The following is an 18,885-nucleotide window of genomic DNA, read 5'->3' as shown; positions in this document are numbered from 1 at the left end:
TGCCGAGAAAACCCCAGGATAGGTTCACCATAGGGCTGCCATAAGATGGAAATGACTTGAACAGCAAAAACAACTTCTTAAGGTGACAACAAGTGGAAAACTGGTTAAAGCAGAGCCTGGAGAGTCATGGGCCACCCTTGACCCTTCTTGGCTTTAAAGGGCTATCTGAAAAAAAACCAACAACCTATTTCTTAGGAACCATGCGTTCGGAAACTTAGAGCCTTATTCTTTCTGCATCCCCTGTTCCTTCCATTGTTCCTACTAGCACCCATTCCTCGCCTTTTCTCAGGTGTTCACTTTGCTGTTTCCTACAAGGCTGTTTTTGCCTAGGAATTCCTTGCAAGTTGCACATGCTATTCAAGATGCATTTTGCCCAAGAGGTACAGGGGGCCCGTCTCCCTTCCCTCCGTCTCTCCCTCCCTTGCACATTCCTCATGGTAAGCATCACACAGAGAAAAGAGACCCCCGTAAAAGCCAGTCGGACTGATTTTATTCGTCCCAGGAATAAAAGGCTGAACTCCATCCCCGAGAGTGGCTCCCACAACTGTCCCCTTCCTTCTTTTTCTTCTGCCTCACAACTTTGCCTAGTCTTGCCTGGCATTTTCTTGTTTGATTTTATTTTTCTCCCCCTTTATTCCAACCTTCACTTTAGCTATTTTCTTCTGTAAATGCTGGAACAAGAGCTGGAGACCTCTGGGGATTCGTTGCAGGAGCAACTTTGCTTGCCTACTTTGGATGGCTTTCTGTTTTTTAACGAAAAGGATCCAGTCACTTCTAGAACTTGCAGAGAGGAATCCTTGACCTCAAAACCAGACAAGACACTGCTCAAAGTTTTTTTTGATGTTATAGTTTTGCACTTTTCCCAGTGATATTTTGTGTGCATGCAAGCCCAAGACAGGTAAGTAGTGTTCAAATCCCCTTTAGTAACCCCCTGTATCAATTCTTTATTTGTCTCCCAGTGAAGCAAACCATGGAAATTAAAAGACGGGGGTGCAATCTAGCCAATGCTGAACACTTCTTAGTCCTACAGGAATTGCACACAGGGTTTCATGTTCCCTGTAAGGCATGGCAAGTCAACCGCATTGTGCTTGGCAGAGCTTGTGCCTTGCAAGTGTTCAACCAAGTTGCACACTTGCACACCTGTGTATTCAAAAAGGAGGCTTGTAGGGTGCAATGGGACTTTCTGCTAGGCATGTGAGTACACAAGAGTAGTCTAAAAGTACTCAGCTTTGGCTAGTTTGTAACCAAATTTCAAAAGAGCATATAGGATGATTGTATTATTTTAAGTAAAGTTGTGTTTATTTGGTGCAAAGAGGTGGTGATGATATTTTATTTGCAAAATGTTTAATCCTTCCTTCCTTCCTATTATAAGAATTTGTTCACACCAGTGTGCCCCAGTCTGGCATCTCCAGAGTCATTGAACTAAGTTCCTGTCATCATCATCTTCCAGTTTGGGAAGATGGGCGATATAGGCCAATGCCTCTGGAAAGCAGCAGGTTGATGGCCACTGTTGTAGGATCTCACAGTGGTTAGGTGTTTCAGACGTATTACCCAGAATTCACGGAAATTCAGTCTCGCCAGTTTGGGAAGTACACATTTCTCCAGTGAATTCTGGGTGAATTGTAGGTTTTTCTTCTGTGTGTATTTGCAAGTGAGATTTGATTTTGGAGCAGGGATCATGCCCTCTGGAATCAGATATTTAGGGTGAAACTAAAGCCGGAGGTTTTAATAACCTTTAAATCAATTGTGAGAATGCCCCCTAGCCCCCCCAAAAGGGAGTTTTCTATCCAAAATCAGATCATGTTAGTAAGACTGGGGTTTGTATATATACCTCTTCATGAATTAACACTGGAATTGTGTCAAATTCAAGACCAGGTTTGTCAACAAGAAGGAAATGCCCTTTGTATGAAGTTCTAGTCAGGTATATTCTTTGCTCACTTAGGATGTTCTTACACAAAAAAGTCAGGGCAAGGTCAGGATGTAGAAGACCTTCCGAAACTGGATCTACATTCAGAGTGTCAAAATAATGCAATTTTGACACCAATTGAACTGCTATAGCTCCATCCTACAGAATCCTGGGATTTGTAGTTTTGTGAACAACCAGCGCTCTTTGACAGAGAACGCAAAAGACATTGTAAAACTACAGATCCCAGGATTCCATAGGATGGCACAACAGCACTAAAAGTGGTGTCAGACTGCATTATTTCTACAGTGTAGATGCACAGGCAGCCCACACTGAATGGACTTTTTAAATTTCCACCCAGCTTCCCTGTTCTTTCTCATTACTTGAGTGTCCAGCAGCAGAACACAGAGGTTTAAATGTCAACTATCAATCCAAACTAGAGAAAACACACCAAATAGAACAGTTCTGTCAAACTCTATGATTCGCCTCTTCCCCAATTTATCCTCACAACAACCCTGTGAGGTAGGCCAGGCTGAAAAAGAGCGATTAGACCAAGGTCCTCGTGTGAATTTCATAGCTTAATTGGGGGGAACTTCAATCTGGATGTCTCAAGTCCCAAGGTGCATCTACACTGTAGAAATGATGCAGTTTCACACCGCTTTAAGTACTGTAGCACCATCTATGGAATCTTGGGATTTGTAGTTTTACAAGGTCTTTAGCCTTCTCCACCAAAGATGTCTAGTGTCTCACAAAACTACAGATCCCAGGATTCTCCAGGATGGAGCCATGACAATTAAAGTGGTGTCAAACTGCATTATTCCTACAGTGTAGATACATCCCCCAGTGTAGCAGTCTAACTCACAAATGGGCATGATGGGGCACCGAGGTCATCCTGAAGTCCCCTACCAGTCCTTGAAAAATGCCCAACTATCTACCATGTAAAAACTTTTTGTCCCCAAAGCTTCCCAAATGCACAAAAACACATGAAAATACTCCATACCACCTATTCAAGTTTGAGCTTTCATGGGTATAAACCTACTTCTTCACTTGCCGTTGTAGCATTACTTCTAGTCATTTCTGACTTATGGTGACTTTATCATGGGGTTTTCTGGGGCTGAGAGTGTGTGACTCACCCAAGGTTACACAGTGGGTTCCCATGGCTGAGCAGGGAACCAAACTCTGGTCTCAAGAGTCTCAGTCCAGCACTCAAGGCACTACACTAAGGCCTTGGATATAAGGCATATTTATATAATTATGGGAATGGGATACAGCTATATAAATAGGCTTTTTACCTGAGGCCTAAATATCACTCTGTACTCCATCTATGAGAACCAGTGCGGTTTAGTGGTTTGATTGTTGGAGACCAGGGTTTGACTCCCTGCTTGGCCATAGAAATGCATTAGGTGACCTTGGGCAACGTCATACTCTCTCAGCCTCCATTGAGCCATCTGAACAAGTCTTGCCAAGAAAACCTTGTGATAGGATTGCCTTGCAGTCGCCATAAATCAGAAACAACTTGAAGGCACACAGCACCAACTTCATTTGAAGAAGTTGGTTTTGCACACATGAATGCTAATGCTGAAATAAAAATCAGGTGGTCTTCAAGATGCTTCCATGTTCAATTTTTCTCCTTCTTCTCTATTCCTCTTTTTATAAAGGGGAAAGTGTGTACAAATCCACTTATCTCATCCACCTCCACCATGCCATTTTGGCTCATTGGGTTTTGGGTCTCATTGTCAATCCCCTCCAGCTTTGCACACCCAAATATGCTTACCTGAGATCTTCTTGCAGTTTGTTCCAGCTGTTAGGCCTGGAACCCGTCCAAAATTTCCCATCTCTGCCTGGTGACATGGTTGTAGGCGCTTTGTACTTTTCAATGACACATGGGTGAAAATTGTAAAAGAATAAAAGAAGGCCCATATGGACTTTCAGGCTGAGAACCTGCAGACCCTTTCTTGGCGCATGGCGATGATCAAGCTAAAGGGAACAGATTTGTGAATGAGCGGCTGTGGGTTTCATACCCATCTTTTGGCTCCTTGTTGACAGCTTGACGCTGTGGGCTTTGAAGAGGAAAAAGTTGAAGTGGAAATATCTGGGGAACAACAGCCTCCTTGGGAGCTGTTTGCTAAGGCGAGAAGTTGGGCTGGTTATTGAACAGTGGATTTGTGAAGGCTGGAAACCAAGGCGGAAATGCAAGCAGCTCAATCCCAGCTGCTCCAGGTTTCATTCATGCAAAGAAAGAAAACAGTTAGGAGATCTATACAGATTCAACCTAGACAATGAAGAAATTGAAATAGTATAGTCTGAAATCTCCCTGGAAGCCAAGATGATAAAGTTGAAGCTATCATACTTTGGTCATGTCATGATATGGAATGACTCACTGGAAAAGATAATAATTCTAGGAAAGGTGGAGGGATGTAGAAAGAGAGGACAGTTGCATGCTAAGTGGATGGACTGCATTAAGGAGCTCACAGGCATGAATTTGCAAGGCCTAAGCAGAACAGTGGAGGATAGGGAGTCTTGAAAGTGTCTCATCCACAGCGTCACCATGATTCGGGATCAACTTGAGGACAGTTAACAACAGAGGTGATTCCCAAACTTTGGCCTTCCAGGTATTTTGGACTTCAGCTCTCAGAATCCAAGATTATATCACGATGGCAGAGGTTTCTGGGAACTGTAGTCCAAAATACCTGGAAGGCCAGAGTTTGGGGATCACTGAGCTAGACCTTTCCCTGTGCACTACAAACAAGAGTTTGCCAAAGGTGCTACTACTATGGTCTCTGTGGTCAATATCACACTATACTGTTATAGTACTATTATTCCTCTTTAACTGCTATGGCTGCCTCTTCTGAGATCCTGGGGTTTGTAGGTTGTTGTTTTTGTGTGCCTTCAAGGAGTTTCCAAGGTTCACCCTAAGGTGAACCTATCATAGGGTTTTCTCAGCAAGTTTCTTCAGAGGGGTTTTCCATGGCCACCCTCTGAGGCTGAGAGAGTGTGACCTGTGCTTGACCTGGACTGTGTGTGTTGACTCTGAATGCCACTGACCTGACCTAGACATTGCTGAATCCTGGGACTTAATTTACCAATGTAAGGGGTTGTGCACACTGGCCATAAAGGCCAGCCTGGGGGCGGAGTCAGGGTGTAGAAACTACACAATGCACACCCTGGCTCTACCCCCAGGCTGACATGATGCTACACATCGCTCCACACAGCGCATGGTGTCATGGCACTACTCTGGTGCTATGTCCACATGATGCAGCACTGACGGAGCACCATAAAGCTGCAGCGCTGCAGCTATCGTGCCCTTAGCAGAGTGCAAAAGGAGCCACTTTTTAGCTGCTCCTTTTTGTGCCCTGCAAAGGGCAAAGGCCAGATCAGGGCCGCAGTGTGCAGTTGCTGCGGACCCGATCTGGCTGTAAAAGGGGTGGCCTGCATAGCCCCTAAAGTAAGTGCTGAATTGTAAGCTACTCTGTGACTGTGTTTCTCATTAGCTGCTGACTATCAGCTCTGTAGCAATCAGCCTTTGGCTGGTTGCCCAGACAGTGGTTGGGACACATGTCCCAGTGAAATGTGTAATGTGTCCCAATGCGCAATATGTCCCGATGCGATGCACAATGTGTCTTGATGCATAACATGTCCCATTGAGCATCAGGAAACATTGAGACCATTTAGCAGCCGCCATGCTGCTGGCTCCATTTTTGCAATTGGCCTGGACACTTAGGCCTGTTACAGACTGCCAAAATAAAGCTGCTTCGGGTCTCTTTGGAGGTATCCTATTTAAATGATGCATGGGTCCTAAGAGTCAGGAGTTCACACCAAAGCCACACTCCATTTCTAAGCACTGGAGCGCAGCTTTGGTGCAGCTTCCGGACTCTTAGGATGCATGCATCATTTAAACAGCATACCTCCAAAGAGACCCGAAGCAGCTTTATTTTGGCAGTCTGTAACAGGCCTTAGCTAAGTCTCTGCTCCCCTCTTAAGAATATGAGCATTGCTTAACAATGCAGTTCACCTATACAGGATCATAAGTTAGTTAACGTGACATAAATACCTAACAGAATACCAGCCATCATGTGAGAGGGCCCCAGCTCTCTGTTTTGCACTCCCCTCCTCCTCCTCCTTCCAACACAAGATCTGATCTGACAGCTGAAAAACCAGCTTGAGGCATTTTTGTTATGAGAACATCCTCTTAGCCATCTCTGCCATCAGAATGAGTGAATGGAAGTGTCACTTGGGGGAGGGGGGGCTTTGACCCTGAAGCCATGGATCAAGCAGTTATTATATTTTGGTTTTGTTTTCATTTGCCAGTGTAAAAGCATACCTTCATATGGATTCATTAGGTCGGGGGATTTGGGTTGAAAAGCTAGGACGAAACCCCCCTGCAAAACATTCTGGCAGTTTTTATTGCTGCTGCACCCTCTGCTTTTTTCCTCAGGCAATGCGGGGACTCAAGTTTATGAAGATGAACACCTGGCTTACTAACAAGATGGCTGCACATCCCAGCTTGTTGTTACCTTTCTCTTTTATGTGCATCTTTCAGTAGTAGTGGGTGACTCCTATGTTAGTGGCACTGTGGCTTCAATCCACACTGCAGCAATAATCCAGTTTGACACCAGTTTAGCTGCCATGGATCAGTGCTATGGAGCCCAGGTGCCACAACACACTACAAATCCCAGGATTCCATAGGATGCATCCATGGCAGTTAAAGTAGCATCGAATTGAATTATTTCAGCACTGCAAAGGCAGCCTGTGAATCCACTTCAGGTTTTAATTGAAGTGCTAAAAGACTTCCCCCAGGTAGTAAACCCTATTTCTAAAAAAGGTTCACACCGTGGATACCTCCTTTAAAGCTAGTGAAAGCCTAGAATGGATTCACCATCCCATTGACATGGGAGCCACCAGCACCATGGGACTTTTTATAGAAGTCTAGTTGGTTAAATGTCTTCACCACCTAGACTTCAGATTGCAGGTTCCTTGCCTAACTAGTAAGCAGAGAAGACCTGAAGCTTCTTAGCCTGAGTCAACATGTAATTAATTCAATGGATCTACTGATTTGCAACAGGAGTCATTTTTTCTGCCTTTCATGCTGGAGATCATTCATGGGAAGAGGTAGGAACATCAGGCAGCCACTTCTTGATAGATAGGGGAATGGACCCTCATTGATCCCAATGATTGCTTAGTGATAGGTGGGATTTGTGTCCTGCCTGGCCAAAACCCTCTACAGGATTCTGCTGTATATTATTATTTTTGGATTGCATTCTGCTTGGCAGTTGTTATCTTTCTAAATGGCCTTTGTTTTTTGGGTGCTTTCAAGTTGTTTCCAATTCATCCTATTACAGGGTTTTCTTGGCAGGATTTGTTCAGTGGGGGTCTGTCTTTGCCTCCTCCTGAGCCTGAAAGAGTATGACTTCCCCAAGGCCAGCCACTGGGTTTCCATGGCTGAGTGGGGATTTGAACCCTGGTCTCCAGAGTTGTAGTCCAACAGCCAAACCATTAGACCATGCTTGCTGTCCCTTACATCTGTTCAAATCTGGATTCAGTACTTTTGCAACAGCCACATTCACCAAGGGGCCACCATGGTCAAAGAATGTACGAGCATCTGTTGCACAATGGTGGCTAATGGAGTGACTGATGTGTCATGGCTTGATGTGCAGTGGTCACTGATGCACATTCGGGCATTCCTCAGTGAATATCTGGATGCTTGCTGGTAAGTACTAGGGCATGACGGGAGTGCCCATTGTGCATCAGAAGTGCCCACTGAGTATCAAACCATCTAGCTGGTCCCCAGGTAAGTGTCTTCACAATTCACTAATAGGATTTTGTTGCAAAGGGATCTTGTAGCACCTTTGAAACTAGCTGGAAGAAAGTTGGTAGTATGAGCTTTCCTAGACTTGATTTTCCTTCCTCAGATGCATGCAATGAAAGGTCCAGAAGAAACCCATAGAAGCAGGCTGTGTGAGAGAATAGCAGCAGAAATGCAAAACTTGTAGGTATGGGGATGAAGAGACAAGTTCAGTTGTAACTATGGTCATTGGGGGACAAAGGCAGGAGGAGGGATGTTGCCTAAAGCCAAGGTGAATAGATAACCATGTGAATGATGGAGGGAGTTATTGGAATATAGTGTGATGTTGGCTGAGAACCAGAAAAGAGATGTGATGAACTGGCCAAGAGAGATCTCTTGAGGTTAGCTAGTGTTATAATGTGTGGCGTGTGAAGGGAGTCAGCCTGGCACAGTGGTTTGAATGTTAAACTATAACTATGGAGACCAGGGTTCAATTCCCCGCTTAGCCATGAAACCCACTGGGATACCTTGGGCAAGTCACACACTCTCAGCCTCAGGAGAAGGCAATAGCAAACCACCGCTGAACAAGTATGTGGAGAAATCTTGTAACACCTTTGAGACTGAAAGAAAGATGTTGGCAGCATGAGCTTTCATAGACTTCAGTCTACTTCTTCACTGATTCTACAGACTAACATGGCTATCTCTTTGAATTCTCCTCCGAACAAATCTTGCCAAGAAACCCCCATTGTAGGTTTCCCTGAAGGTAGATATAAGTTGGAAACAATTTGAAGGCACACAACAACAAAGTGTGTCACGACACCATTGTCTCTGTTCAACCCACTGTGTATGGGCTGGAGTTTGTGGATATATTCCAGTTCTGCTATTTTACTTTCCAATTTTGCTTCATAAGTGGTTGTTGCTGTTGTTCAAAGACCACTGTTCTGTTTTGTTGTATCACTGAGCAGAGGTACACATCCATAAAGTTACAAAACATAGATGGTGATGTAGGATATTGCTCATCCTTATCCTCCTCATTCCCCTCCACCTCAATATATTGTCTCCTGAGGAAGTCTCTGGGAGTATACACACCTACAAATGCATAACACTTTCTTTTACTAATAAAATGTGCATCTTGGGCATCATGAGACATTTCTTCAGGTTTCTTCTGTGGCTTCCACTGGATGCTCCTCAGTTTCTGCTTCTTCTGCCTCCTGCAGTGGACTCCCCCCCCCCCCTAAAAAGAGTGTTTAATGAGACTTTGTCAAGTTCTAAATCCTGGCTCTGTTCTTGCATAGCCGAAGTTTATCTGCCACCGGCAACACATTCGCCCACAAGCCAAAAGTCTTCTCGTATGGGAGATCAGAGGCACAACATTATATAGGGTGACAGGGTGAATTTTACAGGACCCCATAAAAACAAGGGGAAAGCTGTCCCCAATAACTGTTTGCAAGGAGCAATAAAAGATCAAGGGCATTGCTGAGATGCCATCTGTACAGCCTTTCTGTACAGATGGACTGGTTCCTTTCCCCATTGGATTACCCTTTTTATTTTTGTAAGTTTAAATTGTCCTCCCCTCACCCCTTTTCCATTTGTTTGGCATCTGATGGGAACTAAAGTGCTAAAGGGTGCTGTAGTACCCTCAAACTACAGCAGAGAGCACATCTTGGCCTCATATTCATAAAAATGGTCATCTAACTGGGTACAGGTTGAGTCTCCCTTATCCAAAATGCTTGGGACCAGGAATATTTGACTATGTTGTTGTTATTTTGTGCCTCCAAGTTATTTTTGACTTATGGCAATCCTAAGGCAAACCTACTATAGGGTTTTCTTGGCAAGTTTCTTCTGATGTGGTTTGTCATTGCTATCCTCTAAGGGTGAGAGAGTGTGACTTGCTCTAGGTCACCCAGTAGTTTTCCATGGCCTAGCCAGGATTCGAACCCTGTTCCAGTACTTAAACCACTACATCACACTGGTTCTTAATTTGCCTATATATAATGAGATATTTTGGAGATGGGATCCAGGTCTAAACATGAAATTCATTTATGTTTCATATACACCTTATACACATAGCCTGAATGTAATTTTATACACATTTTAAATAATTTTGTGCATGAAACAAAGTTTGTGTATGCTGAACTACCAGAAAGGAAAGGTGTCACTCTCTCAGCCACCCATCTGGACAATTTTGGATTGGGGGGGTTTAGAAGGGGGGGGGATATTGTAATTCCAGGGAGACTCAACCTGTAGTAATATATACCCTGAATATGGACAAAAGAAGAAACAAATATAGTTTCCCCCCCCCCCCCCTATAAAGAGAGTTCAAAAGGCTAAGCAGCAATGCCCCTGAGAGCCCTGGGTATGTCAGAGTGCTATGCAGAGGAGCAGTGCTGGCCCATGGCTTCCATGTCAGTGGGACAATTAATCCATTCTACGTTTTACTTCCAACATTGAAAGAACCATCCAAAAAATGAACCCATAGTCTTGAATAATATGCTTACCTGTTCAGCCTAAAGCTGGGGGTGGACTCTCCACCTCCTTGACATGGAAACCATCGCTGCCCGTGTGGCAAGGCATAAAAAATTATACAAGAGCCAAGCACATGAGTATATAAGCTCTAGTTAGCATGGATGTGATTCATTCCCTTCTAGTGATGAATAGGTTTGTGTATCTGTATATATGCCTACAAGTCACCTGTTGTCTTATGGGGACCTCATGAATTTTCTAGGCAAGAGGTTGTTTTGCCAGTTCTTTCCTCTAAAATATAGCCTACAGCACCTGATGTTCATTGGAGGTCTCCTATCCAAGTACTAACCTGGGCTGACCCTACTTAGCTTCCAACATTAGACATAATCTATATACATGTGCAATACCATTGTTGTTGTTGTTGTTGTTGTTGTTGTTGTTGTTGTTGTGTGCTTTCAAGTTGTTTCCAACTTATGGTGACCCTATGATGAACCTATCATAAGATTTTCTTGGCAAGTTTCTTCAGAGGGTGTTTGCCATTGCCATCCTCTGAGGCTGAGAGATTGTGACTTGACCAAGGTCAGCCAGGGGGTTTCATGGCCCAGCTGAGAGAGTCCTCGTCCATCACATCATATCACATTACTTGATTTAATCTGTTATAGAATGTTAGACCTAATTATACCTGATGTCAGACATAATCCAACAATTTTTCATTTTAGAGGCATAATGAACTTTTCAGCATAAGCATAGCTGTCTGGTTTGCCACTGTGGGCACAGAATGCAAGCAAGTCAGAGAAGACTTTGGTCAGATTCAGTAGGGTCTCATTGCTAGTCTTACCTATTTTTGCAAGTCTTCTCGGTGTACTATACTCAATTATTTTATTTTATTTATCATCTGTTGGGGGGGTTGGGGCAAAGTTCATTCTGTATCTTGATTTTATGTATTGTTTTTATATGACGTGTTTTATTATTGTTGTCAGCAGGGTTGCCAGGTTGGATACTGAATGAAGACAATGACTGTGACTTCTGTAGACTGTGAGGGCTTGAGAAGTCACAAAAGAGTAGAGGGGCTGCATGTGGTGACACTGCGCTCACCTCCATTGTACTGTATCAAGATGCACCATACTGACGGTTGCACTATTGCTGTGCATCCAGATACAGGAAAAGAGCTGGATACTTCTCCATGGCTGGATACTTCTACACTGTAGAAATAAAGCAGTTTGAAATCTGTAGCTCCATCCTATGGACACTTGGGGTTTGCAGTTTTATAAGGTCTGTCACCATTTCTGTCACAGAGTGATGGTGCTTCTCAATACTACAAATCCCAGGATGGCACCATGGCAGTTCAAGTGGTATCAAATGGCATTATTTCTACAATGTAGAGGCACCACATGCCTTCTTGCTCTTCACTAAATAGCAAGAACCTGAAATCTTCAGATACTAGAAATGGATCCACCAGCAATCCTACCAGTGGCGATGGTGGGGAGACTGAAGCAGCTGAATGGTGATTTGGGGGGGGGGGGGGGAGCAAGGAGACACACCATAGTTCTGGCAGACAGAACTTTATGACCCTTTTTCCTGATCCAGGATTGGTTTATGATTAAAGTTATGGGAGTCCCATCTCACATTTGACCTGGCAATCCTGGTTGTCAAATATTTTGGAACCTTCCAGTATAAATGGTTTCTGAGTATTTAAGAATGCATGACTGTGCTGGCTGAGCTGTAGGGAGATTTCCAGCAACAGATTCACACAAAGCCCTTCTTTTCTCTTGCAGAAAACAGACTTTCCAAGCTGTTCAATGATGCCCCTGTTCCAGGAGGGGATTTTATGATAGGAAGATGAAAACATCATTTCTCATGATCTGTCTTATTCTAGCTGCTCTTCTGGCTCAGTACAAAACACTGGCTCTACAAGAAGGTAGGTGTGCTACCTGCTGAGTTTTTGAGGGGAAATGCACTGCAATACCCACACACCATGCTGGCTGGAGCATTTTGGGAACTATTTGTTGCTGTTGTGTGCCCTCAAGGCACTTCCAAGTTATGGCAACCCTAAGACAAACCTGTCTTGGGGGTTTTCTGGCAAGAGTTATTCAGAGGAGGCTTCCCCTTGCCTTCCTCTGAGGCTGATAGAGTGTGACTGGCCCAAGGTGACCCAGTGGGTTTCATGGCTAAGTGGAGAATTGAACCCTGGTCTCCTGAGTGATAGTCCAGCACTCAGACCACTATGCCACACTGGCTCTCTCTGGGAACTGTACAAGTACAATAGAGCTAAAAACACACAAAAGTCCAATGTTAAAATGAAATCAAACTATTAATCCTATTAAAACAATTGAAAACATTTGTTTTGTAGTTGGGTGCCTTCAAGTCAATTTCCACTTATGGCGACACTAAGGTGAACCTATCATGGGGGTTTCTTGGTAAGATTTGTTCAGAGGGAGGTTAGCTGTTGCCTCCCTCTGGGCCTGCGAGAGTGCGACTTGTGTAAGGTCCTCCAATCGGTTTCCATGGCTGAGTGCAGATTGGAACCCTGGTCTCCAGAGTTGTAGTCCGAACACTCAAATCACTACACTGTTGTTGTTGTTAACTGCCCTTGAGTCAATCTGCACTCATGGTGACCCAATGGATGAGACCTCTCTAAGACCCCCTGTCCTCTACCTCTCTGCTCAGGTTTTGCAGAGTCTCTTTGCCTGAGTCTAAACATCTGGCACATGGTCTTCCTCTCTTTCGGCTACCTTCTACCTTTCCTAGCATTATAGTCTTATCCAAAGATTCATGACTTCTCATGATGTGGTCAAAGTACAACAGCCTCAATATGATCATCTTGGTTTCCAGGGATATTTAAGGCTTGGATCTGTTTAAGAACCCATTTGTTTGTCTTCTTGGCCATCTGCAGTATATTCAGCACTCTTCTCCAGCACCACATCTCAAAGGAGTTGATTTTATTCAGTGTCCAGCTCTCACATCTGTACATGGTGATTGGGTGGATGTCCCTCTGTGCTGTCACTGACGGTACAAGGAGCTACCTGTGAAATCACAAGGTGCCCAGCGATGCGATTAATGCTGAGCACATCATTTCTAACCACAGAGGAAGAGGGTTGTCCCAGTGACAGTGGTGCTGGATGGCACAGAGGGACACAACTGTAGACACTGCCCTGTGTTGCTCCAGAGTGCGGAGGTAATGGGAGGAATCTGGGTCTGGATGGCCATATTTGAGGAGTGTTTTGATTGTGTCTTCCTGCATGGCAGAATGGGGTTGGATTGCATGGCCCTTGGGGTCTCTTCCAACTCTGTGATTCTGTGATTTTATGAAGTGTCCTTCGTGTGTTCAGTGCCACTTAACTCCCATGTAAATGGGCACAGGTTACAGCAGCCTTTATTTTCCCTGGAAGGACTCAAGGCCAAAAGCTGTCTTACTCTTTCTTGGAATTCAAAGATATAGCTGTGTTACTCTTTTTAGGCCAAGAAAAGGACATGCTGAAGAATCTGGAGCTTTGAGGGCCACAGACACAGTAGTGGGGGCCCCATGCAGTCCCAGGGACACATTTTCCCTAGTTTCTGGTCTAGTTGTCCAAGTTGTGTGAATGGTACACAGAATTTAAATGCTGCCACACAGAAAAGTCATTTCAGTTCATTTAAATGCTGCAAATTGCTCTGGAATTTTTTTTAAATTATTCTTTTGATTTGCAAACATGTCATGTAAATATTTTAAAATAGTTTAAAAATACATAAACGAATGCAAATGTGCCAGTCTTTTTATTCTGCTAAATAATTTAGATTCACAACCTGCTGGGACCCAAGACAGTAAGGGGGCCTGCAAGACTGGCAACAGCAGGCATAACGTTTCACACGCCAACTAACCCACCAGGACCTCTATTTGAACGGAGTGCAGCTTGAAACTGTGACAAATCCACCGAAGGGTTAAAGGGATGGTTGAATACCAGCTACAGATTTTACCCATATTAAATCCCCAGCTGTCAATTAAGCCAATGTACTCGACTATAATGCTGTTTAATTCAGGGCCGGGAACAGTGCCATAAATCAGCGTCTGGATGTGTCCTGGCAACCTTTTGATTTATGAAACTGAGTAATCTAGGAGGCGCAGGGAAATTCTCAAATAAAATCATATCTCCCTAATGATTAATATAGCTGTCTGGAGCTGGTGTTATGCTGCAGAAGGGTAACAATCTGAGTGGGCATAAGACATACTGACCAAGGTGTTGGATATTTGGGGCTGTATGTGTGTGTGCATATTTGGTGCATATGCAATGATTTGGAAAGGGAGTCTGTGAACATACCCTTCCATTCCTTATTCATATAGCGTGTGTTTGTGTACATGCCTTCAAGTCACCTGTTGACTTGGCATCATGGAATCACACAGATGAAAGAGACCTCAAAGGTCATCCAGTCCAACCTGCTGCCATGCATGATACATTATCTGAGCACTCCTGACAGATGGCCATCCAGCCTCTGTATGAAAACCTCCAAAGAAGGAGATGCCACCACTTTCCAAAGCAACATGTTCCACTGTTGAACAGCTCTTAGTATCAGGAAGTTCTTCCTGATGTTTAGGTGGGATCTCATTTTCTGTAGCTGGAATCCACTGCTCCCTGTTCTAGTAGTCACTGGAGCAGCAGAAAACAAGCTTGTTCCATCCACAACATGACACCCCTTCAAATATTTTAACATGACTATCATGACACCCTTTAACTTTCTCTTCTTCAGGCTAAACATATCCAGCTCCTTAAGTCACTTCTTATAGGGCATGGCTTCCATGATCTATGGTGGCGCTATGGGTTTCATAGGGGTTTCTTAGGCAAGGAAGACTCAGAGGTGGTTTTGCCAGTTCCTTCCTCTGAAACAGAACCTACAGAATCTGGTATTCATTGGGGGTCTCCTATCCAAATACTAACCAGGACCTATCTTGCTTGGCTTCCAAGATCAGATGGGACCTGATTGATAGCTTTTTAAAAATTTTGACCGTGTCCCAAAGTGGATTCACCACCCTAATGGGAGGTTTTTAGTTCATTTTATGGCATCAATGGTATCTGGTGGTTGTCATATTGTTGGGGATGTTGAATCCTCACTGGGTTTAGTCCAAAATTTAAAGAGGCAATCCAGGTTCAACATCTTATTCCACCTCCCACGCTCCATGGTTTGGATATCATACCTTGTTTAAAGTTTGGACCTCAGTGGCATTGAAGCCTCCAGCAGTCTCTGGAAAGTTACTTCATTTCTGCCTGGAATGACCAACTCTACTCTTCTGTGGGCCTTTAGGTGAATCAAAGGTGGCCCTAGCATGCCAACGAGGGTTTTCTTGGCAAGAGGGGGTTTACCTTTGCCTTCCTCTGGGCTGAGAGAGTGTGACTTTCTCAAGGTCACCCAGTGGGTTTCCACAGCTGAGTGAGGATTTGAACCCGGGTCTCTCAGTCTCCTAGACCAATACTTAAGCCACTATATCACATTGGCTCTCCTGGTCACTACTGATACATTATCAGGAGATTTCATATCCTGATCATTACAGATAGGGAAATAAATGGAAGAGGAATCCTGTTTTAAGAATGGGGTGTAGGGGGGCATTTTGATTTTTCCTCCTCTCTTCCCCATCAGACAAGGGGAGAACTGGAGAGAGAAGAACGACATTTTAAAACTCAATTCTTGGTGGAATAGTTTGTGTGTGTCTGCACGCTTGTGTGGCATTTCACCTGGACTCTGTCCATGAAATATCATTCATGCAGACAGTGAAAACCAATTAAAATAGATTAAACCCTTGAAGAGCCGGAAAACACTTTGTCATGGCTTTAAATGATGTTCCCATTATGCCGGTTACCTCCCTGCCAGCTGTTATAGCTCTAGGACAGGGCTATTCAATTAAACTGCAGGGTAGTGGGCTGGTTATCCTTCTTTCCGATTACCTGGTCGACAGTTATCACCTGTCTCAGAGGTTTTCTGTTTGGGGTGACTGCTGACATGCCAGTCCTCTTGCTATTTGGGTGAACATGTTCAAATTTGGATAAGGGATAACTCCAGAGAGCGCAAAGATGGTGTAGTGGTTTGAGCATTGGACTAGGATGTCAGGAGGCCAGGGTTCAAGTCCTCTCTCAGCCATTGAAACCCATTGGGTGACCTCAAACAAGTTACATACTCTCCTCAGAGGGAGGCAGTGGCAAGTCTCCAAGAAGAGGGTCACCATAAGTTGGCATCAACCTGAAGGCATCTAACAACAACAAAGGAGACAGCATGGTGTAGGGGTTTGTGGGTTGACCTAGGATTCTGGATTCACAGTTTGAATCGTTGCTCAGCCATGGAAACCTACTGGGTGACCTTGGGCAAGTCACACTCTCTCAGCCTATGCGGATGGCCATGGCTACCCTGCTGTGAAGAAACATGCCAAGAAAACCTCAAGAAAATAATGCATGGTGTGGATAAACCAGAATTTTTTCTATCTGCATTATCCAATTGCAGCGTTCAGCTTCCATGGCAGTGGCATGGAGGATTTGCTCTGGATTTCAATTTCAGTTTGAAAGGTGCTGTGCTTTTCTTGGGATTCAACACCCCAAATAACTCAAGTTCAGAATAATGAGACTCTCCCGAACAATGACATACAAAGCATCAGCTGCTACTGTGGTGTAGAAAACAGCATGCTGGGTTAGGTAATATCAGTCATCAGGGTTGCTGTTCTGTCCTAATGCTGTCCTAACCCTAATGGGGTTAGGGACACAAATTGAAAAAACACATATTTATTTTTAACCTGAGCAAACACCTTTCTAGTAATCTCTAGGTTCACCAATGCCAGTCTGTGGTCAACATCAGCTAGAGACTGACCATAGAATTGTGCTGGAAGACCCACAAATGCCCAGAGAAGTGTTGTTTCTAGGAATCTTTAGGTCCTCCAGCACGATTTGGTGGATGTTCACCACAGAGTCACACCGGAGGACCTAGAAATTCTTAGAAAGAACATGTTAATCAAATCCGTGAATAATCAAATTTGCAAAAGTCAAATCCGCAAATGTGGAGGGCCAACTGTATTTAGAAATTATGCCATTCAACAGTGAGCTCCTAGTCACCGTGAGTCCCAGCCAACTGCCTTGAGTCCTGGCTTTGGAAAAAGCAGGTGTGTAACAGAAATGTATAATGATCAAATGTCTTTTTCCCTCCCTTTCCTCAGCCTGTGGTGTGGCAGAGAGAGCAGACATTTTGTTCCTTGTGGATGAGTCCTGGAGTATCGGGGAGAGCAACTTCCAGTGGATCAGAGACTTCATCTATGACGTTATCCGGACGTTTGAAAATGCGATGGTGGGAAAGGGTGGTGTTCGTCTGGGTGTGGTGCTTTATGGAGATAAACCAAGGTGAGGCCAGTAGAGATTCATCCCAGCCTCTTGATTGCTCCTGACATTGTTTTCCTAGGCTGCATCTAAATTGCAGCTAGCATTTCAGTGTTGAACTATGACATTGGAGACCAGGAGGGCTCAATGTCCATGGAAACCCATTAGATAACCTTGGCCAAGCCACACTATCTCAGCTTCAAAGAGGCCAAGGCAAACTCCCTCTGAATAAATCTTGCCTAGAAAACCCACGACAGGGTTGCCATAAGTTGGAAACAATTTGAAGGCACATAACAACAGAAACAACAACCATCTACACCACAGAATTAATACCGTTTGATAGCACTTTAACTGCCATGGCTGGCTCCATGTTATGGAATTCTGGGGTTTGTAATTTTGTGAGATATTTAGCCTTCCCTGTCAGAAAGCTCTGGGGCCAAAAGAAATTACAAACCCCAGGATTCCATGGGATTGAACCATGGCAGTGAAAGCGGTGTCAAACTGCACAAAAAGCCCTTGGAAAGGATTGTCATAAGTTGGTGTTCAGCATGAAGGCACATAACAGTAGCAGAGGAAGCAGTGCAGAATAGTGATTTGAATGCTGGACTATGGGAAACCAAGGTTTGAATCCATGCTCAGCCAAGGAAAACCAGTTGTTCAGTTCAAAAAGAAGGCAATGGGAACTTCCGCTGAATAAATCTTCCCAAGAGAACCCTAGGATAGGGTGGTCCTAAGTCACTGCTAAGTTGAAGGCAAACAACAACCAACAAGGAGAAATTAGCTAGACCACATACTGCACTGTGTAATCTTACGGCACTATATAAATAACAACAACAATAACAACAATAATAGCTGCTGTATGTTGTGTGATCCATTTCCATTTCCAAATTCCATTGACTTCTACATATTTAACAGGAGACCTGAAATGCATTTTCTCCTATCAAACCATCCCAAAGCTCTTGTGTTGATGTTGATCCATAACCTAAATATTTGGCAAACATCCGGTATTTATATTTGACATTTAGTCAGTTTAAATTTCATTTGCATCTGATCAGTGGCCACATTGATTTGGGGGTTCTGGGGACTATAATCCAAAAAGAGTTACTTTTCCAAGCTCTGCATCTGGCCCTGATGCCTGGTTTCAGTATTAGACACTTCACTGTTGACATTTGTTAGTATTTGACGGCCGTGACACAAATGGCGCTTAATATCTGATAATACGTGGTGACATTTGGTGTCAGTTCCTTGGATAGTTAACATGCCATGGTGTATAATTTTTGTTAGCATTTGATAGCTGACACAGAATGGTATTGACATTTGTAGTTTTTAATTGCTGACATGAACACTGTTTTGTGCCATGTCATGTCATGGCAGACTGTTTATCCATCTAATCCAGTATTGTGCACTGTGGTAGC

At 44.0% G+C, this 18,885-nt stretch overlaps 1 protein-coding gene across 1 annotated transcript in view; it reads left to right on the top strand.

Moving 5' to 3' along the window:
* Window positions 1–440: 440 nt before the first annotated feature.
* Window positions 441–18,885, top strand: part of LOC121930871 (collagen alpha-1(VII) chain-like) — a 178,021-nt gene continuing 159,576 nt past the window's right edge. The window contains exons 1-3 of the mRNA XM_042467818.1: window positions 441–898; window positions 11,924–12,066; window positions 17,314–17,494. Of these exons, the coding sequence (XP_042323752.1) occupies window positions 11,988–12,066; window positions 17,314–17,494 (260 nt within the window). The 5' untranslated portion in view covers window positions 441–898; window positions 11,924–11,987. The remainder of the gene's footprint in view (window positions 899–11,923; window positions 12,067–17,313; window positions 17,495–18,885) is intronic.

This window comes from Sceloporus undulatus, chromosome 5 (assembly GCF_019175285.1).
Source record: "Sceloporus undulatus isolate JIND9_A2432 ecotype Alabama chromosome 5, SceUnd_v1.1, whole genome shotgun sequence".
Classification (NCBI taxonomy): domain Eukaryota; kingdom Metazoa; phylum Chordata; class Lepidosauria; order Squamata; family Phrynosomatidae; genus Sceloporus; species Sceloporus undulatus.
The sequence above is the reverse complement of the archived record's forward strand: the minus strand, read 5'-3'. Positions and strand labels throughout refer to the sequence as shown.